Genomic DNA, 13,642 nt, shown 5'->3' with positions numbered 1-13,642 from the left:
GGTGGAGTTAAAATTTTTTCTCCTTAGAGACGTGTCAAATAACAAGTTGGAGCTTATTCCTGAGAAAGCGTTCCAGAATCTGACGAGTTTAAACAGCTTGTAAGTAGACAACATCTAACAAAGGGTTTTTATGCTAACAGAAGGGACTACAAATCCCCTGATAACCATTAATTTAAAGTTACTTTAGATCGAAACCAGCCTTGCATCATTAAAAGCTGTTTAATTCTAAATCCGAAAAACAGCGAGCTTGATTGATTATTGTTATCCAATTTTCTGCGGCAAAGAATACTTTCCTATCACATATCACACATTAAAATAACAATGAATCATTTTCATAGCTGAGAGGGTGGAGATAATTTTTTATTTCCTTAGAGTCTTAACAGGGAACATGTTGAAGGTTATTCCTGAGAAAGCGTTCCAGAATCTGACCAGTTTAGTCTATTTGTAAGTAGACAACATATAACAAAGGGTATTTATACCTATAGAAGGAAATACGAATCTATAGATTGCCATTGATTTAGATTAACTTTCCATCGAAACTAGCCTTAATTTATGAAAATTGGTTTAAATTTTAAATCCTAAAAACAGCGAGGTTGATTGCACATTCTTGTCCAATTGTATGAAGCATAGAATAGTTTTGGTATCACATATTACACAGTATCATCAGAGGCGACCATTGGCATAGCTAAGAGGGTTGAGTTAAATTTTTTTCTCCTTAGAGACGTGTCAAATAACAAGTTGGAGTTTATTCCTGAGAAAGCGTTCCAGAATCTGACCAGTTTAATCTATTTGTAAGTAGACAACATATAACAAAGGGTATTATACCTATAGAAGGAAATACGAATCTATAGATTGCCTTTAATTTAGATTAACTTTCCATCGAAACTAGCCTTGATCTATCAAAAGTGGTTTCAATTTTAAATCCTAAAAACAGCGAGGTTGATTGCACATTCTTGTCCAATTGTATGAAGGATAGAATAGTTTTGGTATCACATATTACACAGTAACATCAGAGGCAACCATTGGCATAGCTAAGAGGGTGGAGTTAAATTTTTTTCTCCTTAGATACGTGTCAAATAACAAGTTTGAGTTTATTCCTGAGAAAGCGTTCCAGAATCTGACGAGTTTAGACTCTTTGTAAGTAGACAACATCTAACAAAGGGTATTTATGCTAACAGAAAGGACTACAAATCCCCTGATTTCCATTAATTTAAAGTGACTTTAGATCGAAACCAGCCTTGAATAGTTAAAAGCTGTTTTTATTCTAAATCCGAAGAATAGCGAGCTTCATTGTTTATTGTTATATAATTTTCTGCGGCAGAGAATACTTTTCTATCACATATCACATATTAAAATAAGAAACAATCATTTTCATAGCTGAGAGGGTGGAGTTTATTTTTTATTTCCTTAGAGTCTTGACAGGGAACATGTTGAAGCTTATTCCTGAGAAAGCGTTCCAGAATCTGACCAGTTTAATCTATTTGTAAGTAGACAACATATAACAAAGGGTATTTATACCTGTAGAGGGAAATACGAATGTATAGATTGCCATTAATTTAGAGTGACTTTCCATGGAAACTGGCCTTGATTTATCAAAAGTGGTTTTAATTTTAAATCCTAAAAGCAGCAAGCTTAATTGTACATTGTTGTCCGATTGTATGAGGCATAGAATAGTTTTGGTATCACATATCACACAGTAATATAAGAGGCAACCATTAGAATAGGTGAGGGGATGGAGTTACATTTTTTTCCTCCTTAGAGACGTGTCAAATAGCAAGTTGGAGCTTATTCCTGAGAAAGCGTTCCAGAATCTGACGAGTCTAAACTACTTGTAAGTAGACAACATCTAACAAAGGGTATTTATGCTAACAGAAGGGACTACGAATCCCCTGATTACCATTAAATTAAAGTGATTTTAGATCGAAACCAGCCTTGAATCGTTAAAAGCTGTTTTAGTTCTAAATCTAAAAAAGAGCGAGCTTGATTGTTTGGGAAGTTGCACGGCTTTGGTGCTAACTGAAAGTGAGAGATCAAACTGAATGCGCTTTAATTTTTAATAACTGTTATTTTATTGTCTCTCTGACTCCCTATACGAAGGTTCCTTCATGGAAACAGAATAAAGCGAATCCCTGATAACGCTTTTAATTACCTCAAGAACCTGGAAATATTGTGAGTTGTTTATCTGTTTAAATGATCTAATTTACAAGGCTTCGCAAGTTTTTTTCAAGCTATACATTAATCATAGTCACGGCATGAAACCCACTGACGCATGGGTTACCTGTGCTTATGATAGGCTGTTAAATTGGCTTTATAACCTTTTGGCTCCTTCGTAGGACACTGTTTTCCAACCCCATTGAGTCACTTCAAAATGGGACGTTTAAAGGAGTACCCACCCACGTCCAACTGTGAGTACATGCATCACTCAGTTTCTACCAGCGCTACATGATTAATTGGTCTTTTTTCATCGGGCTTCAGCTTTTGGATGAAGATGATGAACATAAAAAGTTGAGTTCCTGAAAGTATCTCAATCTCGAAAACCCTGATAATCGCAATTCCTAGATGTCACATTCGTGGCTCAGCAAAATTAAGACATTTTAAAAAATCTTTCGCTTTTCTGACATATGTGCTCGAACTAGGTTTTCCTCTGTAACCAGGTTGTAATTAGCCAAGTTTGCCAAGGTTGAAAGCCAGCCTTTAAACTAGTTTATATTTCCCCGTTTTAATTACTGGGAATTTCTCTGCTGGGCCGATGGCGCTCTGTGTGAGTAAGGCTAAATATCATCTGAAGATTTGAATCTTCCATTGTTTTATTTTTTGCAGGCTTATTTCGTGTAAAAGTCTTCGTAAAATCCTCCCAGAGGCACACGGCCCTTTAATGTGAGTGACTTATTGCAATCCGGGTTTTCTGGCCCTGCTCACGTCATTGCGTAGATTCCTAGGTCGAGGATTTATGAATGAAAGTCTTAATAAAGCGCGTGCAGAGCCGTATGGATCATATGGCGAAAAGAAGAGTATTATGGCGAAAAGAAAAATTTAGATTTATATACAGATGGAGCATTCTACGATGCAAATACCGCACTGACGTCTAACGAAAAGATAAATGAATGAATGAATGAATGAATACTAGAGCATGTCTGTCGCAGCCTTATCTATCAAGTGAGTCTCATTTTTTTATCATTTCGTTGTTTATTCTGCAGTCAATGCGCTCCATCACCTTTAACGTATTCACTTTGCGGTGGTAGAGCGGGAGAAGCTGTGTTTCGCGGAGGACTAATTGGCTCAGAGTGCAGTCAGACAACCAAACTCAAGCCCAATGCAATATGTTACAAATGCAGTTTTTGTTCAGCAGGTACCCGTGGCACCATCCGCTCTTGTTTAAATTGTCCCAAAGGTATAACCATGCACTTTTCATTTATATAATAATCGAGAACGATTTGACATTAAATTTGAACGGTCTTTGCGTAGATGGCACTTCGCAGCAATTAAAATTTGGAATTTCGGTCTAAAGTTAGATCAAATGCAACGATTTCTTTTCAGGAGGCTTTTATCAAGATGAAATGGGTCAGACCGACTGTAAGAATTGCAGCACGGGTACTTATGTCCCTGAGAAGCACTATCCTGGAAAAAGTGCAACTGATTGCCGTGCATGCCCGTATGGTAAGAGACTTGGTAGATAACGATTACCTTTGAATTAAACTGTTATTCCGGAATCGTTTATGCTAAGTCGAGTAGCTTAACATTTAAAAACCATATGAAGAACCAAAATGAGTGCTTTTAAGATCAGGGATGTTCGATACACTGAAGTTTAAAGAAGCATATCCATGAATTATTAAGGACTAGTCATTATTGATCGCTCGGGGGATCAGGAGATTGAGGGGGAGGGAAGGGGGGAATAGGAGAGGGGTCAGTCGAGGCTAGAGGAGTAGAAAGCGGGAACTAAAGGATATTGACTATCAGTGATGGGAAATCTTTGAGAGACTGGCGGGGGAGGGGTGGAGGGAGACTCAGGCAAATCTTCTTGTGACACAACCAAAATCCTCTGACACCCCAGACGATAAATAGTTACCAGCCCCTTACGACCAAATGATTTCAAAGCCTTTTTATTAATAGGAAAAATAGCTATAGCCATAGAATGCGAATAATCCCTCCTTTTCGGCGAAGTCCGTCACGCAAGTCAAAAGAAAAAAGAAACAGTGAAAAATTACTTTCTTGACCTTGTTTTTTATCTCTCAAATGAATCTCAGAAGTTACTTAATGAATGTAAAACATAATCATACAAATTGCACTTTGCAATTTACCAACCTTTATACATAGCATGGCACTATACAGTTACACATAGCAAAGCTTATTGTCAAACAATAGCGATCTCAAAGTAAGCAAAATAATTATTTCCTTCACATTGTTATTTACGCGATTTGCGAAAAAATCCGTTGTACTTCGTCACCGTCATTAACTGATAAACGAATAAACCTTTGTCTTTTCATCAAACAGGTACCCGTACTGACGAGTTCGCTGGATATCGTGCATGTAACTGTCTCAATAATTTCTTCCGCGTGGATCGTTTTGGGCCTTGCACAGCCTGTCCAAGCTATGGAATTGTCTGTGAGAATGACACCGCAATCTTAGCGCCAAACTATTTTTGGAAATGGAATAGCACTGAAAGAAAGGAATATTACACCAAATTTGTCATCGACATCCACACCCAAGATGTTAGTTATGACAAGGCCTTTTCCACTTTCGAAGGACCGTTGCCAAAGCCTGCAAAGTGCCCCTATCCAAACTCGTGTAAAGGGGGAATTAACTCAACATGCAATACAGGATACCAGGGTATCCTCTGCGCCACATGTTCTTCACACTACTACCACAGATTCAACAGCTGTTTACGCTGTCCCAAGATGTTAGTTTCAATTATTTCCTGTTGTGTGATCATTTTTCTTTTTGTCCTGCTGTTTGTCATTGTTTTCTGGGGCGACTCAAGACGCGCAGAAGACAATCGTACTGTTGCAGATGTCGTTATGTCCTGCATCAAGATCGTTATTGGATTCTATCAAGTTCTCGCTGGCATTTTCTCGGCACTGCTGCAAGTCCAGTGGCCAGTGATACTCCTTTCTATGACAAAATACTTGAACTTTGTCGAAGGAAACATTTTGCAGTTCGCCCCACTGAGTTGCATTCACCCTGTTCTCCGCCTTGATCCATTCATTCAGTTTGTCCTCGCTATTTCTATCAACATTTCCGTAATATCTTTGATACTGCTTTACCTTTTCGTAAAGAAGCAGCTCGTCAACAGGAGGGAGAACTCTGCGGAGCTAATAGAGAACTTCACATTGCAAAACAACTCAGATAGTATGTACTATTCCACTGAAGAAAACGCACCACAAAGAATGGAGAATCGCACGGGTTATACGATGGAAAATTCAAAAAAAGAGAAAGTCGCCCAGTTGAAGAAATCCTGCTACCGAAACATCTTTCTATTCCTCTTGTTATCCTACCCAATGACGAGCATGAAGATTATAAACATTCTACCCTTGCCTGGAGTCTGTGTGAACGTGTGCTTCGCCAACAATGACAGCGATTGTAGTTCTTTTCTGAAGGCCGACTATTCCATTCGTTGTTTTACTTCCCGATACGCCGACTTTTGGCACATAGCTGCTGGGTTTGCTCTCTATCCTATCGCCTTCCCAATACTACTGCTGGCACTAATTTGGAAATATCGAGCTAACTCACAAGAGCATAAACAGATTGCCTTTGGCTTGAAAGTGTTCTATGAAAACTATAAGGACAAGTATTGGTTCTGGGAGATAGCTGAGATGTACCGGAAGCTGATCTTTAGTTCAGTCATTCTTCTCTTGGACTCCGAAAGTGATTCTCAAATTGGCTTTGCTGTGATGGCGGCAGGTGCATCAGGAATTGTATACACCATCTTTCGACCGATAAAAGACAAGTTTGAAGATCGACTACAAACATTGGTGCTTTGGGTAATATTTTTTAATGTCTGTCTTGGTGCAATTTACTCGCAGCCAGCCGTCAAAGACAGCGTTGGAGGAAACAGTTCTACTTTTATAAACGTGATGTTCCTCATTCTTAACAGTGCTGTGCTGATCATGGTGGTTGGTAAGTATCTTACACCCTTCAGCATTACAAACTGCTGATGGGGTATTCAAACAGTGTCTTTACCTTGACGGTAATAATATAACTACCGTATACAGCTAAAATGTAAATTCTACATGAGTATTCAACAAAAGGGGCATAGTTCTACAAAAAAGATCTCTTTAGAATTTATTCGTGATTTTACAGCACTTGAGAGTCGAAGAAAAGTTGAAAGCACCAGGTCTAATTAGCTATAGAGAGGCACCTAGTATAAATCATTGTGTCTGCTGTGTTCTTGGAAAAGCAAATTTGTCTTTTAATATAACATAACATAACATTTATTCAGGAAGCTAGAACGCAAATGTAAAAAATACATTCTGAAAAGGGAAAATCGTGAGGTTAGCCCTGTATAAAAACAATTTCCCTTACGAGAACAGATAAACTGTCAAGTGTGAATTTCCTATTGAAAGGAAAAACTTAAGGGACTCGTTTCACAGAGACAGTAGACCTTATAAGGTTTATTTAAAATTGTATTGTTTTGTTTCTCAGTCAAAGGTCTTCTTCATCTGAAAGCTGCTTACCGATGCAAGAGACACCAGAGATTGGAAATGATGGTGCCACTGACAGATGAGCAATCTGATGACGAGGAGTAATAACCGTGACCATGGGTCAGCCTTTAAAGTTAATCAGTATAAGCAAGCCTATGGTGAAGTTAATCAGTATAAGCAAGCCTATGGTGAAGGAGGCAAGACCTTATCAGTTATAGATATACCGGTATTTGAAGATTTTCCGAAGGAAAGTGATGAGAACCCGTCAACGCACAAAACATTTAATGAAAGATTTTCTATGGGGATCAAACAAGACTTATTCATAAGTTAGGTGAAGCAACAAAATAACTCCGACCCGTAAAAGTTCTATGTTTATTATTCCTTACCAAAAATATCTAAAACGGTTTCAGGGTTAATTTTTTTTTTTAAAAATCAGTCACATTTCCTGCTTTCCGACGAAAACTGATTTTAGTTGCACTCGAGGTGTCGGTCGTAAATCAAATAATTTTCCAAAATGTTCTTCTTAATTGAAAAGATGTTCCCTTCTCCAATTTTTTTAAATGGTAATGATTTAATAATATTTATAGTGCGCAAATTAGCATTTGGATATGATCAAATGCACATCACAACACTTTTCGGGGGACTTTGGCCGGACTGCATCAGCAGTTTAAGATCAATCAAAAGAAAGTTATTTGAATACGCCCTCTTTCCCCAATTCCCAGTAAATTTTTCATATTTCATTTTATTTTATCATCGCTGAAAAAAGAGACACGAGGACCCTTGAGGCCATCAAGCTTTCTAGTATGAAGCTATCATGAACTCGTTACCTGTTCCTTAAATTTAAATACCTAGCAATACCATTAGCATACGAAGCTAAAGTGGCTATAACAGTTAATCCGCAGTGAACGTTAATTATTGACAAAAAGTGGAGTTAAGATAGGTAAGGTAATGCCCTCTTCCCCCCAATTCCCAGTAAATTTTTCATATTTCATTTTATTTTATCATCGCTGAAAAGAGAGACACGAGGACCCTTGAGGCCATCAAGCTTTCTAGTATGAAGCTATCATGAACTCGTTACCTGTTCCTTAAATTTAAATACCTAGCAATACCATTAGCATACGAAGCTAAAGCGGCTATAGCAGTTAATCCGCAGTGAACGTTAGTTATTGACAAAAAGTGGAGTTACGATAGGTAAGGTAAAGCCTGCTTATGCGCCAAGTGGCCCATCAGGCCGGCACTTCGTAGCATGAAGCGACTAGGAGTACTTGTATTCCCCCCCTGGATGGAATGCCAGTCAATCGCAGGGTTACCCCCCTCCCCTCTCTTGGGTGAAGAAAGGCGCTGTGAGATGAAGAGTTCATTTTTTTGCTTTTGTCTCATTCGAATTTATACCATAGAGTCTTAAGCTCAATTGTAAACCAGCTAAAGTTATTGTTTATGGATAATTTTTAGAATAGAGTGAATTTCATTTATCAAAATAAGTAATGAAAATCCCATTTAAGAATAGACATTATTTTGGCCTTTTTTTATAACCGTTGGGGCCGTTAGTGAGCTAAACCTTTCCACTTGCAATAAATTAAAGAAAGCTGAAGCTCTTTTCTCGGTTTATTTTAGGAAGCGTGAACCATTCTTCTTATTCAGCTGTTTATCAGTGTGGCGATATTTCAAATTCTCCTCTTAGGATGGTTAAAGGTGACCACACTGAACCTCATTACCAATGAGTAACGATAGCCATTCCACACTATTTTAAGGGGGAACGGGGTAAGAGGAATAGTCGTCCACAGCAGTAAGGAACTCTATAAAATTGACCGCCAATTAGCTGCTAATAAGGGAGGGATCATAAGAATGTTACAAGGAGATCAAGTAAATTTTATCGAGACATAATCAAAACCCTCCGATTACCCCTTCTCCCAATCTGCCCCCTCCCCCTTCCCTTTTAAAGATGGTTTTTAAAACTATCGCGGGGTAAAAAATCTCGACAGCTGGAATAAAAAACATAAGAGTTCATTGAAGCCGTCAGTCCAGGTCATCGTCTGATAATGATATCACCCTCAAGTGAAGCCTTTGAACATCACTTTTTACCCCTTAATAATTGGTCATCTGAAGTTTTTTTTTCTCAGTTTTCGAACTATGATACAAACTCTAGAGCTGTCTTTTTTTTTTTTGTTTTCAACCCCAACAAATTTCATATATTTTGGTGTAATTTATTCTCCTTGCACTCGTTATTTTCGAACCTTTTTGGTCTTTTCCCAATATCTTGCTGTAAAAGTTAACACAACCATAAGTGCGATTTATGGGCTGGAGTCGATTAGATTTCAACTTGGAAAGGCATACGAGAGAGCTTTTAGAGAAAGAAGTCGCGACTTCGGTTGAGATTTGGTTATTTTTAATTTCTCTTCGCGGTTAGATTGCAATCACATTCTCATCCATGTGGGCTGATACCGATAACTTGCGGAATTGCATGTAAAACGCAGTCTCTCCAAGAGCGGTCCGGTGCATATCTATTCTAAATATCGATTTCTCTTAACCTTTTCCCCATGAATCCGTCCTAGTCTAAAAATAATCGTAACCACCGTGTTTTTACCAAATATTGTCGAGCGAAGATCGCTTCATCGCTCATGGCGAGGGACTTATAGGATTTAGGATTTAAATCATAATTCTTAATTTTTAATTCACCATTAGTTAGGTGTCCACAATTAGTTGACGTAAATGTAAACTAGATTTACCTGACACGTTAATAAAGTTTTCATCTTTTTATCTTATCTTATCGTCCAAGTATCATTTCAGTCATTTCATAATGGCTCGAAACCAAACATGACTTTAAATCATTGCAGCGAAAACCAAACTAGAAAAGCAATGACCAGCGGCTTAGGAATGAACAGGGAGTGACCTCACAACTAACCAGTTTCTGAAACAGATTAATTAAGAGGTGTTAGTTACGACATGTAATTATTCATCATAATATAAGTGGAATAGCAGAATATAGACTTAAGAGCTCGAGAGTACCTGAAACCGCAAACAATACCTAGGGACTGAAATCCAACACCCATTAACCATGCCTAATTGCAAATACCAGCAACAAGACATCAAAGATTACTCGAATATTCTTTATCAAAAGCTTAAACGGAGTAAACGCGTGTTACATCTGTAATGAACAACTTAAAAATGTACCAAATACATACAGCTGTTGAATCTGCTTTCGACCTTAATCATCACGAATGATGGCTCCTAAATTTAATCAAAGTGACAGGAAGTGTTTTTTCTTCCCATTCCTTAAGTCGACAGATATACGGCGCGGCCAGACTCTCAGGGTATTTTAAAGCGTGTTATAGAGAGCGTTCAACTCTTGAAAGAGGTGAGTTGTTAAATCACATAATTGCAAACACTAAGTAGGTGAGTTTTCATGATAAAGAACGCTTTTCTACTGTACTTGTACCATTAAATTTTATAATCGTGAGACTTAATTTCGAGAGAAAGATGCATTCGACAGTTTGATTGTAGTTTTTCAGTTTCTTATTAGAAAACAAACTAACATGTTTAGCATTCGGTCTGGTTAATGACACCCCTTAAAAAAAATAAAAACAAAGAAAAATGAGACGGGGAGAGGGTGGAGAGGGGGCAGAGGGGGCAGAGGGGCAGACAGGGCAGAAGGGGGTGAGGGGGATAGGGGGTAAGGGGTGAAAGGGAGAGGGTGGAAAGGAGGAGAAGGGTAGAGGGGGAGAGGGGGAGAGGGGAGAGGGGGAGAGGGGGAGAGGGGGAGAGGGAGAGAGGGGGATAGGGGAGAGGGGGAGAGGGGAGAAGGGGAGAGGGGGAGAGGGGGAGAGGGGGAGAGGGGGAGAGGGGGAGAGGGGGGAGATAAATATATACTTCAATTTTTTTGGGAGGCAACAGGAACAAAATTTTAAATGTGAAAAAAATAAAGAGTATTCAGGGTTAAAAAAATCGGGAGATGTTTTAATTGAGTAAAAACCCTATTGTTCGTAATCAACTTTTCAGTAAGCTAATCTAAGCACTTTGACATAGTTTAAATCTGAAATGTGTGCTGCATCCTCTAACAAATCATCACTTCCTTGCTATTCATCCAGATACATCGCGATACACAGAACATATTTATTTCTTTGCTTATCTTCGTGTTATAGCCTTGTTTTGATTTTATCATAGGTTTATGCAGATTGAATTCATAAATCTACCCTGAGACTGAATCAGAAATGGGACAATCTCCACTTAGCAAATGAAAAGTCGGAGATAATCCAGGTTTCCATTAGGTTTTATATTTCTTTCTGTAAAACAGTTTGTACTAACGCTACTTGTGACCCTTTTCCAGTATTTAGTGTTAGGGTTAGATTTGGGTTAGGGTTAGGGTTTGACCATCCATAAGTCACGTGACAAGCATTCTCATTGCACTCCAGAACCCTAGGGCGACTAGCCACACGGCATTGGCCTTGCTGAGCCTAAAAAATTTTGCACTAACCTGATAATTTAAAAACTAAGCACACCCCTTAACTTCACTTTGTGTTGTAATCCCAAATTGAGCCCTGCAAAGCTTTTGACAACTACCCTCCCCCTCTAAATCCTTATCCTTTATTACGATTTGCACAAAACTTTCTAGTGTTACTAGTACCATAACTAGTTAACAGCTTGCATAGTTGGCGACATCAAAATAGCAATATAGTGAGAAAAGGAAGTTTTTATTAAGATGTGTGTCCTCTGACAGCCGCTTCGACGCAAAGAAACATGACACCCTCCTCGTTGAAAATTTTTAATACGATATTGGCCGTAACCTAAAATATTTAGAAAGAAAGTGAGAGTATGAATGAGTTTTTCAAATTTAGAGAACCAGAAAATCTGGTCATTTTGTAACTTTTCGATTATATTTTGTCTTTTGATTAACTTCAACGGAGATATAGTTTTAGCGCGTGATCAAGACCAATATTAGTACGAGTGTATCTTATAGAAAGACAAGTTAAGGTGAGATTTGAAGTTGTCTTTTTATGACGGGTGGAAAGCTGTTTACAGAACACGTGAAGCGTAGATTTTTCCTAAATTCGTGCGTGACTCGGGATCAGAAGCTTCATTTTCTACCCTATTGCTACTTTTGAGAAGAAGATGAAAAAAAATATACGTTTTCGCTTAATTGCAATTTTTGTCAATAAATGTCTCATTCAAGAATTATACAAATCAATCTATTAATGATAGGGATGTTAGCTTTTACAGCTGACGGTTCAACATTTTGGCTTATATTATTCAAAGATAACAATTTAAAACAGCTTTCCATTGTTGTCAACAACATCTTTTTAAGGTTAACTTTTTTTACAGCTAGCGGTTAAAATTTTTCAATGTTTTTGTTATATTTCATGAATACTCATGTAAGTCAGCGCATGCTCATTTGAGCGTTGTTTGCCATGTGTTCGCTCGGTTCGACATGTTGAATCAAATCGTTGAGTTCTAATGTATCGTTTATTTATTTCCTCCCGGTTATTCGAAACCCTGGACATTACAGTATTACGCCTAACCCCCAACTTTTTTAGCCTTTTTACGACGGGCGGGGGAGGGGGGGGGGAACCCCCATTGAGACCCTCAAAAATTAATTCACTATCCTCTAGATAACTTAAGCGATATCAAGCAAGCTATATTTGGTAAGATAGGTCACTCATTCACTGGAAAGAATTGGACGAGGAGTGAATGACAAACGAACTTAGAAAGACAATCAGACTGAGACAGATAGGAAAACGTAGAATAAAATATATATATATATATATAAAGAAACTGTAAACTTCTGTGTCGAAGTAAGATACTAAAATAAATGAAAAACGAAAGTCGTCTTTAACTTTGCTTTTGTGCTACGCGTTTCACCGCTGTTTCGGCTCTTCAGGCATACCAAAGTGTGTTTATTGACTTATTGCGTCACAGATCTAATTGTAACTACAATAATAATGGCTATTGTAATTCGAAGGCCGCGCGAGAAATTAGCGTAATTTCAAATCCTTAAGAACTTCCTCATGATCTTCGTGAATCATTCGGCATTTCGAATATTTCATCGGCGTAGTATGTGCGGCCCATAACTACGACTGCTCCGATTTATCTACAAAAAGATGAATCGCACGCCTGAGACACCGATGAAAGTCTGGCGGAATATAAAAGTAACTTTTGCACCCCTAGAAACGAGAACATTTACCCTACTGAATGATATAGATTTCCTTACAAAATTTCCACTTGAATAAATACAAGTGAACGACATCAAGCGTTCCAATCTAACCAAAGAGGAACATAATGCCCTACAGGAACTTAGAGGGGACTCTGAAGTAGTTATCTTCGAAGCTGACAAAGGAGGAGCAGTCGTAGTTATGGACCGCACATACTACGCCGATAAAATACTCGAAATGCTGAATGGCTCACGAACATATGAGGAAGTTCTTAATGATTTGAAATGACGCTAATTGCTCGCGCGTGCTTCGAATTACAATAGCCATTATTATTGTAATTACAGTTAGATCTGTGACGTAATAAGTCAATAGACACAATTTGCTATCAATCAATCAATCAATCAATTTATTCATGTCAAAACGTAGGATGGGGTTGCCCCTATCATCCGAGCCAGAAGCTCATGTATAAAACGTATGACAATAAAATACTAAGCTATGCCTGAAGAGCCGCAACAGCGGTGAAACGCGCAGCGCAAAAGCAAAGAAAAAGAGGACTTTCGTTTTTCATTGGTTTAGTATCTTCATTCGACACAGAAGTTTACAGTTCCTTTATATATATATTAAATATAATTTCAGAGCTGAGCAAAGATTTTTCAGTACTCTGACGGTCGAGCGGTTCCTTATATGACGCTGTATAAACCGCTCCACGCGGTTTATACAAAATACTATAATAAATTGTTAATAAATGTTACAAAAATGTTATGATTTTAGAAATTTCTGTTGTTCAGCTCTGAAATTATACTAAAACAATTATCCGCCTCAGGTTCGGTGAATATTGTCAAATAATCCCCGAGACGAAGT

The 13,642-nt window shown here is 38.1% G+C and overlaps 1 protein-coding gene across 2 annotated transcripts; it reads left to right on the top strand.

Annotated features, from left to right (window-relative positions):
- The first annotated feature begins 378 nt into the window (after positions 1-378).
- LOC148733839 (uncharacterized) lies at positions 379-8,251 on the top strand. Of its 2 annotated transcripts, XM_088757378.1 has the most exons (12): positions 379-444; positions 720-791; positions 1,066-1,137; positions 1,412-1,483; positions 1,760-1,831; positions 2,098-2,169; positions 2,334-2,405; positions 2,821-2,877; positions 3,198-3,391; positions 3,538-3,657; positions 4,492-6,114; positions 6,640-8,251. In XM_088757378.1, the coding sequence occupies exons 1-12, from the start codon at positions 389-391 to the stop codon at positions 6,741-6,743; spliced, it is 2,586 nt and encodes an 861-aa protein (XP_088613504.1). In that variant the 5' UTR covers positions 379-388; the 3' UTR covers positions 6,744-8,251. The 2 variants fall into 2 exon arrangements, with proteins under 2 accessions (XP_088613504.1, XP_088613505.1); XM_088757379.1 differs by lacking the exon at positions 1,760-1,831.
- Positions 8,252-13,642: the final 5,391 nt, after the last annotated feature.

The sequence above is a fragment of the Stylophora pistillata genome, chromosome 4 (assembly GCF_964205215.1).
Source record: "Stylophora pistillata chromosome 4, jaStyPist1.2, whole genome shotgun sequence".
NCBI classification, from domain to species: Eukaryota; Metazoa; Cnidaria; class Anthozoa; order Scleractinia; family Pocilloporidae; genus Stylophora; species Stylophora pistillata.
This window is presented reverse-complemented; position numbering and strand designations above follow the sequence as displayed.

What these genes read in the sequence shown, in the direction of transcription:
- LOC148733839 (XM_088757378.1), top strand. Translation starts at nt 389, where the DNA reads ATGTTGAAGGTTATTCCTGAGAAAGCGTTCCAGAATCTGACCAGTTTA. An exon ending in GAGGCACACGGCCCTTTAAT is followed by an intron (nt 2,878 to 3,197) that starts GTGAGTGACTTA and finishes TTTATTCTGCAG; the next exon opens with TCAATGCGCTCCATCACCTT. An exon ending in TTGCCGTGCATGCCCGTATG is followed by an intron (nt 3,658 to 4,491) that starts GTAAGAGACTTG and finishes TTCATCAAACAG; the next exon opens with GTACCCGTACTGACGAGTTC.